Source organism: Dermacentor andersoni, chromosome 9 (assembly GCF_023375885.2).
Source record: "Dermacentor andersoni chromosome 9, qqDerAnde1_hic_scaffold, whole genome shotgun sequence".
NCBI lineage: Eukaryota > Metazoa > Arthropoda > Arachnida > Ixodida > Ixodidae > Dermacentor > Dermacentor andersoni.
Window position 1 is genome coordinate 11,693,095 of NC_092822.1, and position 12,832 is coordinate 11,705,926.

At 44.0% G+C, this 12,832-nt stretch overlaps 1 protein-coding gene and 1 long non-coding RNA gene across 3 annotated transcripts in view; one reads left to right on the plus strand and one right to left on the minus strand.

Annotated features, from left to right (window-relative positions):
• The window catches only part of eya (eya transcriptional coactivator and phosphatase 2), a 107,018-nt gene that overhangs the window by 55,183 nt on the left and 39,003 nt on the right, over positions 1–12,832 (plus strand). For both annotated transcript variants that reach the window (XM_050174740.3, XM_050174741.3), the window contains exon 10: positions 7,856–7,945. In XM_050174740.3, coding sequence (XP_050030697.1) covers positions 7,856–7,945 — 90 coding nt within the window. The remainder of the gene's footprint in view (positions 1–7,855; positions 7,946–12,832) is intronic.
• The window catches only part of LOC129383761 (uncharacterized), a 36,691-nt gene that overhangs the window by 20,984 nt on the left and 2,875 nt on the right, over positions 1–12,832 (minus strand). The gene's annotated exons all lie outside the window — the stretch shown is intronic.

The following is a 12,832-nucleotide window of genomic DNA, read 5'->3' on the forward strand; positions in this document are numbered from 1 at the left end:
ACAGTGGAGCTAAAAACTGGTCTTTGCAAATTTCGAGAATTTATACGGTACCATAGCAGCTCAAATACGAGAAAATACTTTGAAATCAGTGATGTCACATTAACATAGCGGTACTGGGCCTTTCAAGGGATATTTACGAAATAGAATTTTTAATTTTAATGGCGTTATTTCTTTCTTTAAATTTAGAATTGCATCACGGACCTATGGTACTGCCCATTTCAAGGAAATCTCCCTGTAACGGAGAGGGTCATGCTTGCTACGATAGGGTTAGATGTATTCAGAGATATTCTTGAATAGCGCTTTTTTCTTCTAATATTTCATGATAGCCTAGGGATGTTCGTAGATGTCACGCTTTTATAACATAACCGGTTACATGCAGACTCTTCCCGCTCGTTTGATATTGTTGCGACCCCTATCCGCAGGGGAACTGTTGTGACGCAGTGGCTGGAACACTCCTCTGACAATAATATACTATAATCTCAGTGCTTGAAGTAACAATTTATGAAACGTATCGAATGTGAACCGCCATTTACCTTGGGCAGAAGTCACATTATTCTGTGGGCCGTCAATTGAACATGCAAGTTAAAGCACGTGCAGAATGAGAGACGATAATAATTTATATAATTCAACTGAACACAAGTGACATTAATAAAAACATACATTTATGGTCCTTTAATAGATCATCCCATTTAATAACAGCGCAGAATTTTGACCGTGATAAGAGATGCGGTTTTGTGGTCTATCTGACATTGGTAGCCAAAAAAAAAAAAAGGTTATGTTGGGAGCAACTTCGACGTCGACCTTGACCTCTTTGCTTGATTATTACGCAGTGCTTCTATTCATTAATAGTTCATAACGTTAGTTGCGTTAATAATAATCGCACTTACCAAAATTAGGTACTAATTACGACAGAATGACCGCAAGATTTTTATGTATACCACTTTGGAACATGCGAATATGTACATTTCACTCACTTCGTCAGTGTCTTAAAATTCACTTTTTAGATAATTTATGGCTTTGATATCTTTGCGTTAGTGATTACGCTCCTTTTTTAAACATCATTTAGTTATGCTTTTTGTTACCATATTATTCATGTAGATCTTGAACGATGCATTTATTTTCCCGCAACCCGTGATTGTCTGCTGACCAATGTACTTATCACCTAACTACGTTTTGTTAGGAGGTCTCCCTAGCAATTTTCTCTCTTGGACCTCTGGTCGCGCACTCATCCGGTACAAATGTATTTGTAAATTAAGGATTAAAAATACGTATGATGATGATGATGATGATGATGATGAATAATGCAATTGCTTGTATTTAAAGAAGAGAGGGGAAAAAAATAAGCACACCTTCTTGGATAAATTTTTCTCCTTGATAACAGATGCGCGTATTCGCCTATGTTAACGCCACAGTTATCCCAGAATATATGTGCCTCGAATTATCGAAGTCTTGCAACGCATATCCCGCCGACTGCACCTAACCGCTTTCAAACCACCCTGCAAGGAACAATTGGGATCCCTGCATAGTTCACGAGTCGTCGCCTTTTTGCTGTCTCTCTTTCCTTCTTTCTCGCCAGCTGTCCGCCGTCAATGAAATGGCCAAAAGACCTGATACCCTTCCAACCTCGCTTAGGCGCGTGAGTTCTTATCTAATCGCACTCAGTGCTTCGCGCCTTGGAGCATCCGCCGCAGAGATGACCCCACTGCTGCGCATCGCATCTTCTCCGGATCAGACGACGCTGTCAGCGCAGCCGATACTGCTCAGTGGGGAGGCCTTGGCAGTTCCGCAGGGCCCACGATTAAAGAGGGGCGCAGGAAGAGGAGGGCAGGGGGGGGGGGGGGGGGCGCTTATTCGCCATCTCGCCGAAATACTCGCCCGGTTCAACAAGGACGAGGATCAGTACGCGGCGCCTAGCGCGGCAGCGTCGTGGGCAGCCAGAATCACAGTCAACAAAGCAGCCAGTGGCTGAGGCGTAGCGTAGCGCTAGCGTTGAGTGGAGCCGGAAGGGAAGGACGCGGGACGAGAGAGAGGCTCCCCCACGGCCGTGGTTCGAGGCTCGAGCCCCCCCGGCGGAAAATCGTCGCGACAGGGGACGTGGGCTAGCTCCTCGCCTTTTCTCTCTCTCTCTCTTACTAGAGGGAAGATGAAAGAACTGGGGGCGTTCTTTTTATTTCTTCCTTTTTATACAATGGCGTATGTGAGTTTGCCGTTACATTTTGTCCGTGTTTGTAGTTTGCTTCTCCAGACCGAGAGTTCCTTTCCAGAACGCCTTTCAGTTGAGGCGCCATCGCTGCGCGACGTGTGTACACAACGCTGGAAGTGCGTCGTCTGCTATCCGGGGCACAACCACTGACAGAAGAGCATCGCAGGCGAGTTTTAAGCACCTCGGTCCCTCGGTTTCTCCAGCACCACGCCGCGTACAGGAACATGAGAGAGGCTGTGCTCTCTTCTTCACCTTCTACCCTTGCCTCTCTCCCCCGAAGCCGTCAGTGCGCTCCGATTTCTCTCTTTCTGCCACTTTGTGCACCCCCTTTCCGTGTCCTAGCTATTCCTCGCTCCATTCCGCAACCTGCGCCTTCGAGAATTGCGTGCAGCATTAGGGATAGCGTGGGTCGCAAAACTTCATTTGTGTCATTAAAGGGACCCGAAAGAAAAAAGTGATTTGAGCTGCATGAGTTAGGTACCCTTTTACCATATCGGAAGGGTCACTCTCGCCGTGAGAAGACGGTTAGTGAGCCCGAAAATACGCCAGATTGATAGATGGTTGGCCGACATCGTCTTCGATTTCCCGCAGCAGCTTGCCGTGGCATCATCGATATCGACGGCATTTGCTATGGTATAGTAAAATTTTTGGCAGTAAAGATGGACTGCAGCCTATTCAAAGGAGCTAAACTGACTGATTTTGATTCCTTATTCTTTATTCAGCGAAAATCTTTTCTGGTGAGGTACTCCTGAATTTTGAAAGCGTTGTCTATTCGCGCGAATATATAATGAGGCTTCCACTTTGGCTATTATAAATTTTGTATAACAGCTTTAAGCCAAGGTTTTTTGCGACATTCGCAAAGAGGAGCCCGGCCTAGCTCTTTCTTCATATTTGTTGCGCTATCATATACTATCTGTACCGCCCCACAACATATACTGCGGCATTAGATCTCCAATGCTATAATGCGCACAGAATTGGATGGGTCCCATACAGTGCAGGCATACTCGAGTATTGGCATAATGCAGGCTTTATAAGTCACCTTCATAACGTGCCTTCACGCATATTTGAGGGTCCTCTGAAATAACTCAACTGAAGCACCTGCTCTACGAGCAATGCTGTCAGTGTGCTCAGACCATGATCCATTTTCACAAAACAACACTGTTCTCACAAAAGAACCCCCCCCCCCAAAGAAAAAAAAAAAACGATTGAAATATGTGGCATCATACTGATGTGCCAGCGCTCGAGCTTCGGGGGGAAATTCGAAAAAAAAGAAAGCTTTGTCCTTCATTTTCCTTTCTACTAACCAGCCTATTACCACGAAGTTAACGAAAGTGGTGTTTCGAAGGAATACTTTATCAGTCTAGGCTGATTTACTGTTTGTCGTTGGTGTAAATTTAATAGGCACCAAAGAGCAACGGAGAATAAGTTTAGACTGGTGAAGTACTCCTTCAAAGCCTTGTTCTTGTTCACTTGAAAAATGAAGGTTTGTATACTAAATCGAAAACAGAGGCCAAGCTCTTGTTAATTGAATTTCGTGCCAATACGTCAACCTTAGAACCTCAGTGTAACATCACAGATTTTATTGTACTTCCTCGAATTTGGGCCACTTTCGCACAAGGAATGATTTAGAAACTTGATAGATTATTTTTTTGCTTGCTTTAGAATGCAACGTATCCCCTGTTTGCTGACAAACGACTAACTAGACCAGAGTAGACGATGTCAAAATCTGTGACGTCACAGCGTGTTTCCGAAGGACGTCACCATGAAACTTTCGTGTATGCGTCTTTTCAGGCTTAACAGGCCCCATTTCTGTCATTGTAGGAGTGGCAGTTTTGCAATGGCAGAAGCGTAGTTAGGGATACCCAATATTTAAGCACCTTGGTTTTTCTCTTCTGGTGGCTCCTTTATAAAAAACGTAATTATCACTCTGCCCGGTTTTAAATCCTGCTTCATCTAACGCTGCAGATGTAGAAAGATGAACCTCCTTGTTCTTGAGCAGAATTGATATGAATGCGAATGTTGACGATGATCTCGGTGGTCGTGGTAGTGGCCTAGACAGTGGCGATGGTGTATAGCAATAGTGACCACACAACCACGAGACGCGCCCTAAAAAACAGGATGACGACAGCTGAGTGTATTTCCCCTGAGCGAGCCTGTCATGAAGAAGGCACATAAGTGCCTCGATAGGGGTACGACAAAGCTACGCCAACCATCGGCTATCCAAAAATAATATAACGAAGTAGGAAGAGAATGCGTAAACGTTGAATAAAAGCGATTAACCAACATATAAGCAAATTCTTATACATTCGACATTTCGAGAACAATGTCGAAAGAACGCGGAAATGGCGAAATTGGGCAAATACATCAGAGGGAGTAAAAAAGGAAGTTGTATCAGCTCAGCAACTTGAGAAGAAATCGTAATCGCAAAGAATGCACTACATCTGATATTTATAAATCAGTTTAAATATAACTTGAGAGACGACGCAGCAGTTATAGCACGTTCTGCTATTTCGTAGGGAAAGAATAACGTTACGGTTCTATTGTGAATGCATTTCGCTTGTTATTGCCCGCATGTGTTATCCCATGCTTACCTCTACTTCCGCGATCGAGTTGTACGGCCAGTTTTCGTTTTCACTTTACAAGTGACTACAAGCATGCGCACGTGGAACAAGCGACACACGAAAGCGTTCGTTCACAAGTCCCTGTCTCGGCGCCAACTGACGAGTAATGTTACAATACAAAGCGCACAAGGTTTACAAGATTTCACAAACATCTGTTGGAGCCTCCAGGATATAGAAAAAAAAGAAACTGAAGCTGAAGGGAACTTATAAAAATCATTTTTGCTTTGGAAATGAGATACTTGTGCGTGTTTTCAAGGGCTATGTCCAGGGTACAATGCGAATAGCCGGCTATGATGTCGACAGGAGATACTAGCTAGTCCTGCGTTTTCCTCGCAGAGCAGTGAATTCTTTGTTTTTATTTCATACTTCACACTTCACGTAAACACCCATACCTCCACTTAACGCCTAATGTGTTCACTATAACGGCAATGCTCCAGCTCTGGTACGCTTTCAATATATTATTGTTGACAGCCCTGACTCACGTTTTACAGCCCTCGTGCTTCGATTTTCTTTGTACTTCTAAAACTGCGGTGACTTCTTTTTCTCCTCAAGTGCAGTATGAGCGTCGTTGCACCGAACTGTCCTGCCCGTTTTGCCCTCACCTAGCGAGGGAGGGCGAGAAGTATACACGGGGATGGTGAGGGGGTATGCGCCTAGAGGACAGCGGCGTTTCGGCGTCGCTCGCTGCCACTGGCACCCGCTGGGAGAATAAGCGAAGCGCGCGCCGATCCAGCCTCGGCACGGGCGCGCACACAACCCCCCTCCGCACGCAGGCCGCTCGCCGGGATGGGACCGTCCCGGCGCGGCTCGGGTTTCGGCCGGGCAGCGTCGGGTTACAGCCGCTGTCGCTGCCGCCGCTTAGGCACGCAGGCCTTCCCCCTCCTGCTTCCCAGCCAGGGCTTGGTCTCCTCCCCGACTGCCTCCTCAAATCTCCTTTCTTTCTCTTTCTCTCCGCCTCCTGTCCATCTCTTTCCCTCTCTCCCATTGAAACGCACACACACACACACTTTTTCTATGAAAGAGGACGGAACAGAGGCTTTCAAGATGGCCACTGCAGTCCTTCGTCACCGATAAAAGGGCGTGTGGGTGGGGGGAGTGCCAGGCAAGCTTTACTGACAATGTGTTGCTCTTCCCTCTAGCACATACCCTCGAATTCGTCTCTCTCTCTCTATTCACACAAAATATCCGTATTGGCGTCCCTTCGCTGAAAGGGGAAAAGGGCAAGGAAACGGAGTTCAAGATGGCCGTCGGGGGTAACCACCACCTCTACGATAGGGGGGGCCGGGGCCTCGGCGACGAAGACGATGCGCCATCTTGTTTTGCCCCTTGGCTCCTAGCAAGAATGGGAGGAGGGAAGCGGAAGGCCTGTCGAAACAGGTGGCGACGGCGGGCTCGCGCGGAGGAACGGAGACACGGCTGGAAGCCCCGGACACCGCGCTGTGGCGGGCTGTGCGTCGGTTTGCACTCGCCGCACACTACTGCTTCCGTGTGAAAGAAAAAAAAAGAAAGAAGAAGCCATCTATAACGGGGAAGTACGCAAACAGAAGGAACAGTTTGCAACGCAAAGCTGTGGTGACCTAGGTGCGAAATTTCGTAAGATGTGAGTAATGAACGTAGAGAGGGTATGGTACGACAGGGTTGCGGCAGCAGCCAATAAAGTACTTGCTAGCAGGCTTGCACGTTGAGTACGCTTACAAAAAAAAAAGAAAAGAGATTATTCGCAGGTTAGTTCGCGAGCTAGATACAAAGGAACTTTTGCCGAGCTAGAAAAGAGCACAATGTAGAAGGGATTTCATAACTATGTTTCTCTGATTTTTATCCTGGCAAAAATAAATAAATAAATAATAATAGCAATGAAAGGAACAAGGATGCAGACGGACTACAACGTTATTCATTTCCTTGCTTTTTTTTTCTTTTTGCTAGCGTAAAACTCAGCGCAACATAGTCATGAACGTGCACTACCCTCTTGTATTGCTTTGCTTGGAATAAATTTGTTATAACGGAATTCGTTCGTCAGCGCCCGCCTACGTCGTCTGTTTCCCTTTATGTTTTATCTGCGTGCGCAGCACAAACTCATTTTTTTCTAGTGCACTATTCTTCATCGTGCAACCACATCGCACGAAGTCGAACCATCCCTGTAGTCACATTGTCATGGGTGCATTTGTGCCTACTCACCGCATTGTGTTTCTTGACATGCGCAGCACGTTTTCTGGAATGTAGACACACTAGCCGCACCTTGATAGAATCCTCTCGTTAATCTTGCGCTCAAACAATCGCATTCATGCATTCTAGTGATGCGCGTGTGTTGTTTTGTTCGCACGTTAACACAGGTAGATTTGCTTAGATACTACAGTTTTAAAGACTTGGCGGGCTGATATGCTTGTTTCCATTTCTCTTCACATACGCTGCGGTTCGTTTTGCTTGACGCATTTCGCTCGGTCACATGTCCCTTCAAATACCTTAAACATTCACATACAGCAGAACGACTATGTGGTATTAATGCAGTCACAAATCACTACTGGCCTGAACTGGTCGCTGTATTATACTTATTGTCTTTGTTCGCCTATGTATGTATGTGTGTGTGGGCGAGTCTAAATTTTTGCAAGTTATTTGTTTTGGGTCCATTATGCGGTCATCCCACTCTGAGCGTTCAAAGTGAATGATACGTGTCAAACGGATGACATGAATGCATCCAGTGTTCACTGAGACCTAACTTGTTCCCTGAGTAGCCGGCTTGTTCACATGCTAGAACTTTACAGTTGCTCGGGAAAGATGCACTTAGAGTGCGAGTGCACCGAGAAAGAAGTGCATCTGCGCACTGACTTGGCCGAGTATTCTAGCGCAGACAAAAATAAAGTGTGGTGGCACCGATTGTAAGTATACTACATTATTAAAGCGAAGTGTTTGGTTGTTGCCTTAGGCGTGTTAGCACTTACGGCAAAGTCTCTATTGCTTCTCTCGTACACTTGTTATAATGGCTTGATTTGAAGGCAGCGCCTTACACTGAATACGTCTCTGTCACCCCCCACAGGATACCCCATCCTCAGTGCAATATGGACTCGGAATGGAAGAGATGATCTTCAACCTGGCGGATTCTCATTTCTTTTTCAACGACCTCGAGGTGAGAGCTGGTCTCTCTTGCCTCTCCACAGTCAGATCAACGTAGCTGTGCAGGATAATGCGGTCAACCAATAGCGATGAAGCGAGAGGATAAAAAATAGCACAGTTTGAGTGTGCGATTAGACACAAGAAAGTGAAAGTGGAATGCTCAAACAAGTGAGGCTGCCATAGTTTGATCACGTATCTAGAAGAAATGACTGAATTGTCAATGTTTCCTTTTATGAGTGCTTGCTTACTATTACTTCTCATATATTACTGTCGAACAAATGATATTTATTCTGTTGTTTGTATTGATATTTAAAAAATGTTTGAATCACCGGTTGTAACTAAATCCCCCTACAGTAATGTATTGTGGGCAATGTAGGTACGCATAATAAATAAATAAATAAATAAATAAATAAATAAATAAATCGATCAAATATGATGCACTCATGGCATAATGGCACTGCACACGCTCGAGGGAATTGCCTGCCGTGTGCGATTCTCTTCCTAGGCGTCGTTGTTACCTGAGGAGGATGAAGCACTTTGTTTAAAAGCCGAAAGAAATGTACAAAACGCTGTTTTTACCGACAGCTTAAAAGCTATTAGCCGGTCCAATATCGACTATGCATATAGGTTACGTGTAGGGGTGAAAACACAAGCAACGCTCGCATGCAACATGTCTTGACATGTGTCACTGAAAAACACACCAAAACAAATTTTAACAGCCGCGAGTTCGTTCTGATGCAATTCAACGTACAATTATATGAAGACAAACATTTCACAACATCAAAAATAAGGTTAAAAACAAGGAAAAAGAAGAATAAAAGAATAAATAAAGGGGAAAAAATGAAAGAACAGACATGCAGCAGTAACAAGAAATATCCCCATTCTGTTTGGTTAGACAAGTAATACAATTTACAACTCAGTTTAAAATCTCTAGCTACCTTTATTTCTATTGGTAACGCATTCCGAACTTTTGCGCCGGCAAACTGTATTAATAGTTCACCGTACAAGTTGCTACATTTTGGTAGGCTGAAATTGGAATTAGAAGCTTGCCTAGTGATACGGTGTGGGAAAAAGAAGATACTCGATGGTAATGAAGAATTAGTTTGGATTATGCTGTTTATCATGATGCAGATCTTGTGATTTCGCAGTGACAAAAAGAACAAGATACCGAGCTCTTCCAAATAACTTGCGCTTGAGAGGCAGAATGGGTTGGAGCTAATGATGCCTAATGCCCGTTTTTGATGACGCAGTAAAGGCGATAAGTATGTTACATATGTAAGTCCCCAAGATTCAATGCAATAGCTAGTGTGAGAGCGACAGAACGAAATGCATCAAGATCTAAGCGCGTAAGAGGGAAAATACTGCTTGGCCTTTATCAGCACTGCCGTCAAAATGAAGCCACGTGGGTGGCAAGAATTAGGGGAAATATTCTTACGAAGCACACTACACTGTTACACGGGAAGATCGATGCTATTATTCCGACGAACTTGCTTGCGGCTGTTCACACGTATGGCAAGGTATCCGGCGCATATGTTTTGTGTCTTCTTGTTTTGTCTAGCTTTTAGCGCTGTTTACTTCCCAAAATATGCGCCTAGTAGCTCACCCAGCCGCATTATCATATAAGGTATAGTCAATAACACTGTACGCTTCAACAGAGAGTTTAGTAGGTGTCGTTGAGCAGTGGAACTTGTAATTGGCATTTGTAAATATAAGGCGAGGTCAAAAAGGCCCTCCCCATTGTCGGGCTTCCATTAAAATATATTTGTTATATATTAACGAACAATCAGTTATTATTCGAGGCTGAGAAATATAACATAAAGAAAAGAATAAAAATTGAACTTAAAGCTCCGACTATACTTCAGGAAGTGTTACAAAACGAGGCTGGCGCTCACAACGTATCGGAAAAACAGGGTAATGCAAACTAATCGTGTCATAGTGGTTTCTTTGTGCACTTTTTGCCTTAATTGTTTTCTTTTTAGTGCACTCCTATTTTGCGGTGAAGCCAAAGGTTGGCACTGTGGTGAAGCTCGATAAGTGTGCAAGTCGTGTTAAGCTCAACTCCGGAATCGGCGTTCTTTTCAGAAAGAGAAAGGGAAGGGTAAATGAGAGTCTTTGCTCGATGATATTTATTACAATGAGCTAATGATAATAATGATGCCGTTATCAAGATGCAGCTTTGGGTCGCAGTACCTAAGAAGGCTTTTCGGAAAACAATGCGTATATGCGTCCACATATATTGGGGCAAATTTGCGAGTGGCTTGATTCGATATGCTTACTCAACTCGTGTTTCGGGCACTGACAGGCTTCGGTGTGGCAGATGCAATAATATAAATAATTGAATTGTAATTTACTGTAATATTGCCGATTATTGATTGCAAATTATTGTTTGATTGTCATCCAACTAATGTACGCTTCTTCGCTGAATACGGCGTTAGTGGCAAAGTTGCACCGTTTTAACCTAGTGCCTTGTTAATACTATGTTAGTAAGAGGGAGCTTGAGTCCAAAGTCAACTCATATTTCCATGTTCAAATACATTTAGAACGCAGAGTCTTTTCACGAGACAACCACAGGAGTGACTTTAAATACATTTGTTGCATTTAAGAGAGAATGTTGACTGTTATTGACTCGAGGAAGCAGAATTTTGATTAATTAAGGGCCTGCATTTCTTTTATCGTTCTTGAATGTTGACAAGCTAAAAAAAATAAAAGCACAAAGTTTGCAAAAGCGAAAATCATACTTTTGTAAGCTGCATCTGTTCGAGCATCAAAGCGGACTCTTTCCATAACATCTATGTGTCTATTTGCACAGATTTTAATTGGAACCTTGTAAGAGAACTTCGATTGACATTGATTCTAACAAGCGCCACGGATCTGCCGTGATTAACGAATTACGATGAGGGAAACGGATTAAAGACGTTCACCGTCGAACTTCCGGTGAAAATTCATTGTTGTTCCACTTACTTTAACGAAAATCTGGTTTTTGGTTTATCGCTCGAAAGTAACTGGAACGCAAATGTATTTAGTCGCCAACTTTGGGAATGATAATTTCAAAACTGGTGACGTCCTCAAAATTGGTTCGAAGATAAATTGCAATATGCGCCATAAAGTGATCAGGTAGAACTGAATTACTGCAACTTTGTTATGTGTACTACTGTGCATTTCAGTTGGTCATGAAATTAAAGCTCTCTCCGAGTAATCCGCCCGAAGGACCTGAACTGCACCTGCGACAGACGATGTTTTAGGAATTTTGCAGTCGGAAAAAAATAAAGAAAAAGAGAAGAAGAGAAAACGTCCGGTATACGCGTCAGTTTGGTCTTTAAAGACGTTCGTTTTCGCCGTGTTCACATTGGTTCCAGTCTCCGCTTACGCACTGCAATAACTGGTTTCTTTCGCCCGAAGCGCGCATCTCTGCTTACTTAACTTTCTTTTTTTTTCGTGCACTCGTGTTTTTTTGAGTCGTTGCGAGGCGTCCGTTCAAGAAACACTTGTCGTGGGCTCTGCCTGACAAGCGTACGCTTTTAGCGGTTACACCAGGGACCCACGCCAGATGTTTCCAACACGACTGCTACGAACGCTGTCGCTTTTGAGGTCGCACGTACCTATTCTCCGCGCGGCCGACACAAATGTCCGCTGCGTCGCAAAGGGCGCCTAGATTCGTTTATGTCCTTATTAATTCATTTGCGCTTCTGAGGCGCCTCCGTAATGTAGGCTACGCTTGTCACATCAAGAAGCCGCACGTGCCGCGGCAAACGTAGATGTCTTTTCTCTCGCCCTCTTCGGTCACGTCTTTGAGCTCAGTGCACAGAAATGGACGCTGGCCGAGGCATTCGCATCCTTCAGTGTCACCCGCTCTTCGCCGCACCTTTGGCTTCATTAACAGGGCACGTGGCGTTCTCTGCGCAGCTACAGTGCTTGCGTATTTTTATGAATATATTGTAAACAGCGGCAGTTAATATTGTTCGATCGCTTATCGGTCGTGCTTAAAATTGTTCGCTTTTTAAAATCTTTCTCCGTTTGCACAAAAAGGTTGCAACACTCTAATCTTGCTAGCAGCTCTACACTAACTCAGCTTCAGAAGCAGAAATCTTACTTTAACAATCTGGACAGCACAGGTATCGATTCCGTATATAGAGAGTAGTCGCGCGAACGAGGTCTGTACATGTAGGTATACATGCGGTTGCTGAAAAGAAATGGAGCTGTGCATCTTATTACGTCATACATGATGAATTACTACTGGAAACCAGACGACGGTAAAGAGAAGATATGAAGATGCCACACATGCGCTACCAACGACACATCTTTATCTGAAACAATTAGTTATTTCACATTTAACACGCGTTTTGATGTACTCTTCATTGCGAAACGCTTATTCGCAGTACACACACTTACTGCAATTAATCATCGGTGCGTAAAACAATATTGGGGTTGACGTTCTATGCGTTCGAGTGGTTGTTATCGTGACGAGTGGTCGCTATCGTGACGTCTGTTTGCGATCTCAGTCATGCTTAACGGGGTCACGACGTCTGCAGCTTTCATTTCATTTCATTTATTTATTTTCCGAAAGTGCCCAAGAACAGCGTTACGCCTTAATATTGGTGCACTAGTGTTACACAAAGAACACAAAACCGAAAAACAAAACAAAATAGCTCAAACAACAGAGGTACAAAGCGCAACAAAAAATTGAATTAAGCAAAGACAGCAGTCAAATAATAACCAAGTAGTAGAGCTGAATATATCAAGATCATGACGCAAGGTATTTTGTAGCGTTATAAGACGTGTTATAGCGCTATAGGTGCAAGAGGAATTCACGTAGAAAATGCTGTCTTCCAAAAAGAAGGAAAGGCACTTGTACTCAAAGCAAGGTTAAAGATGTGCGTAAGGAGTGCAACAAAATAGAAGA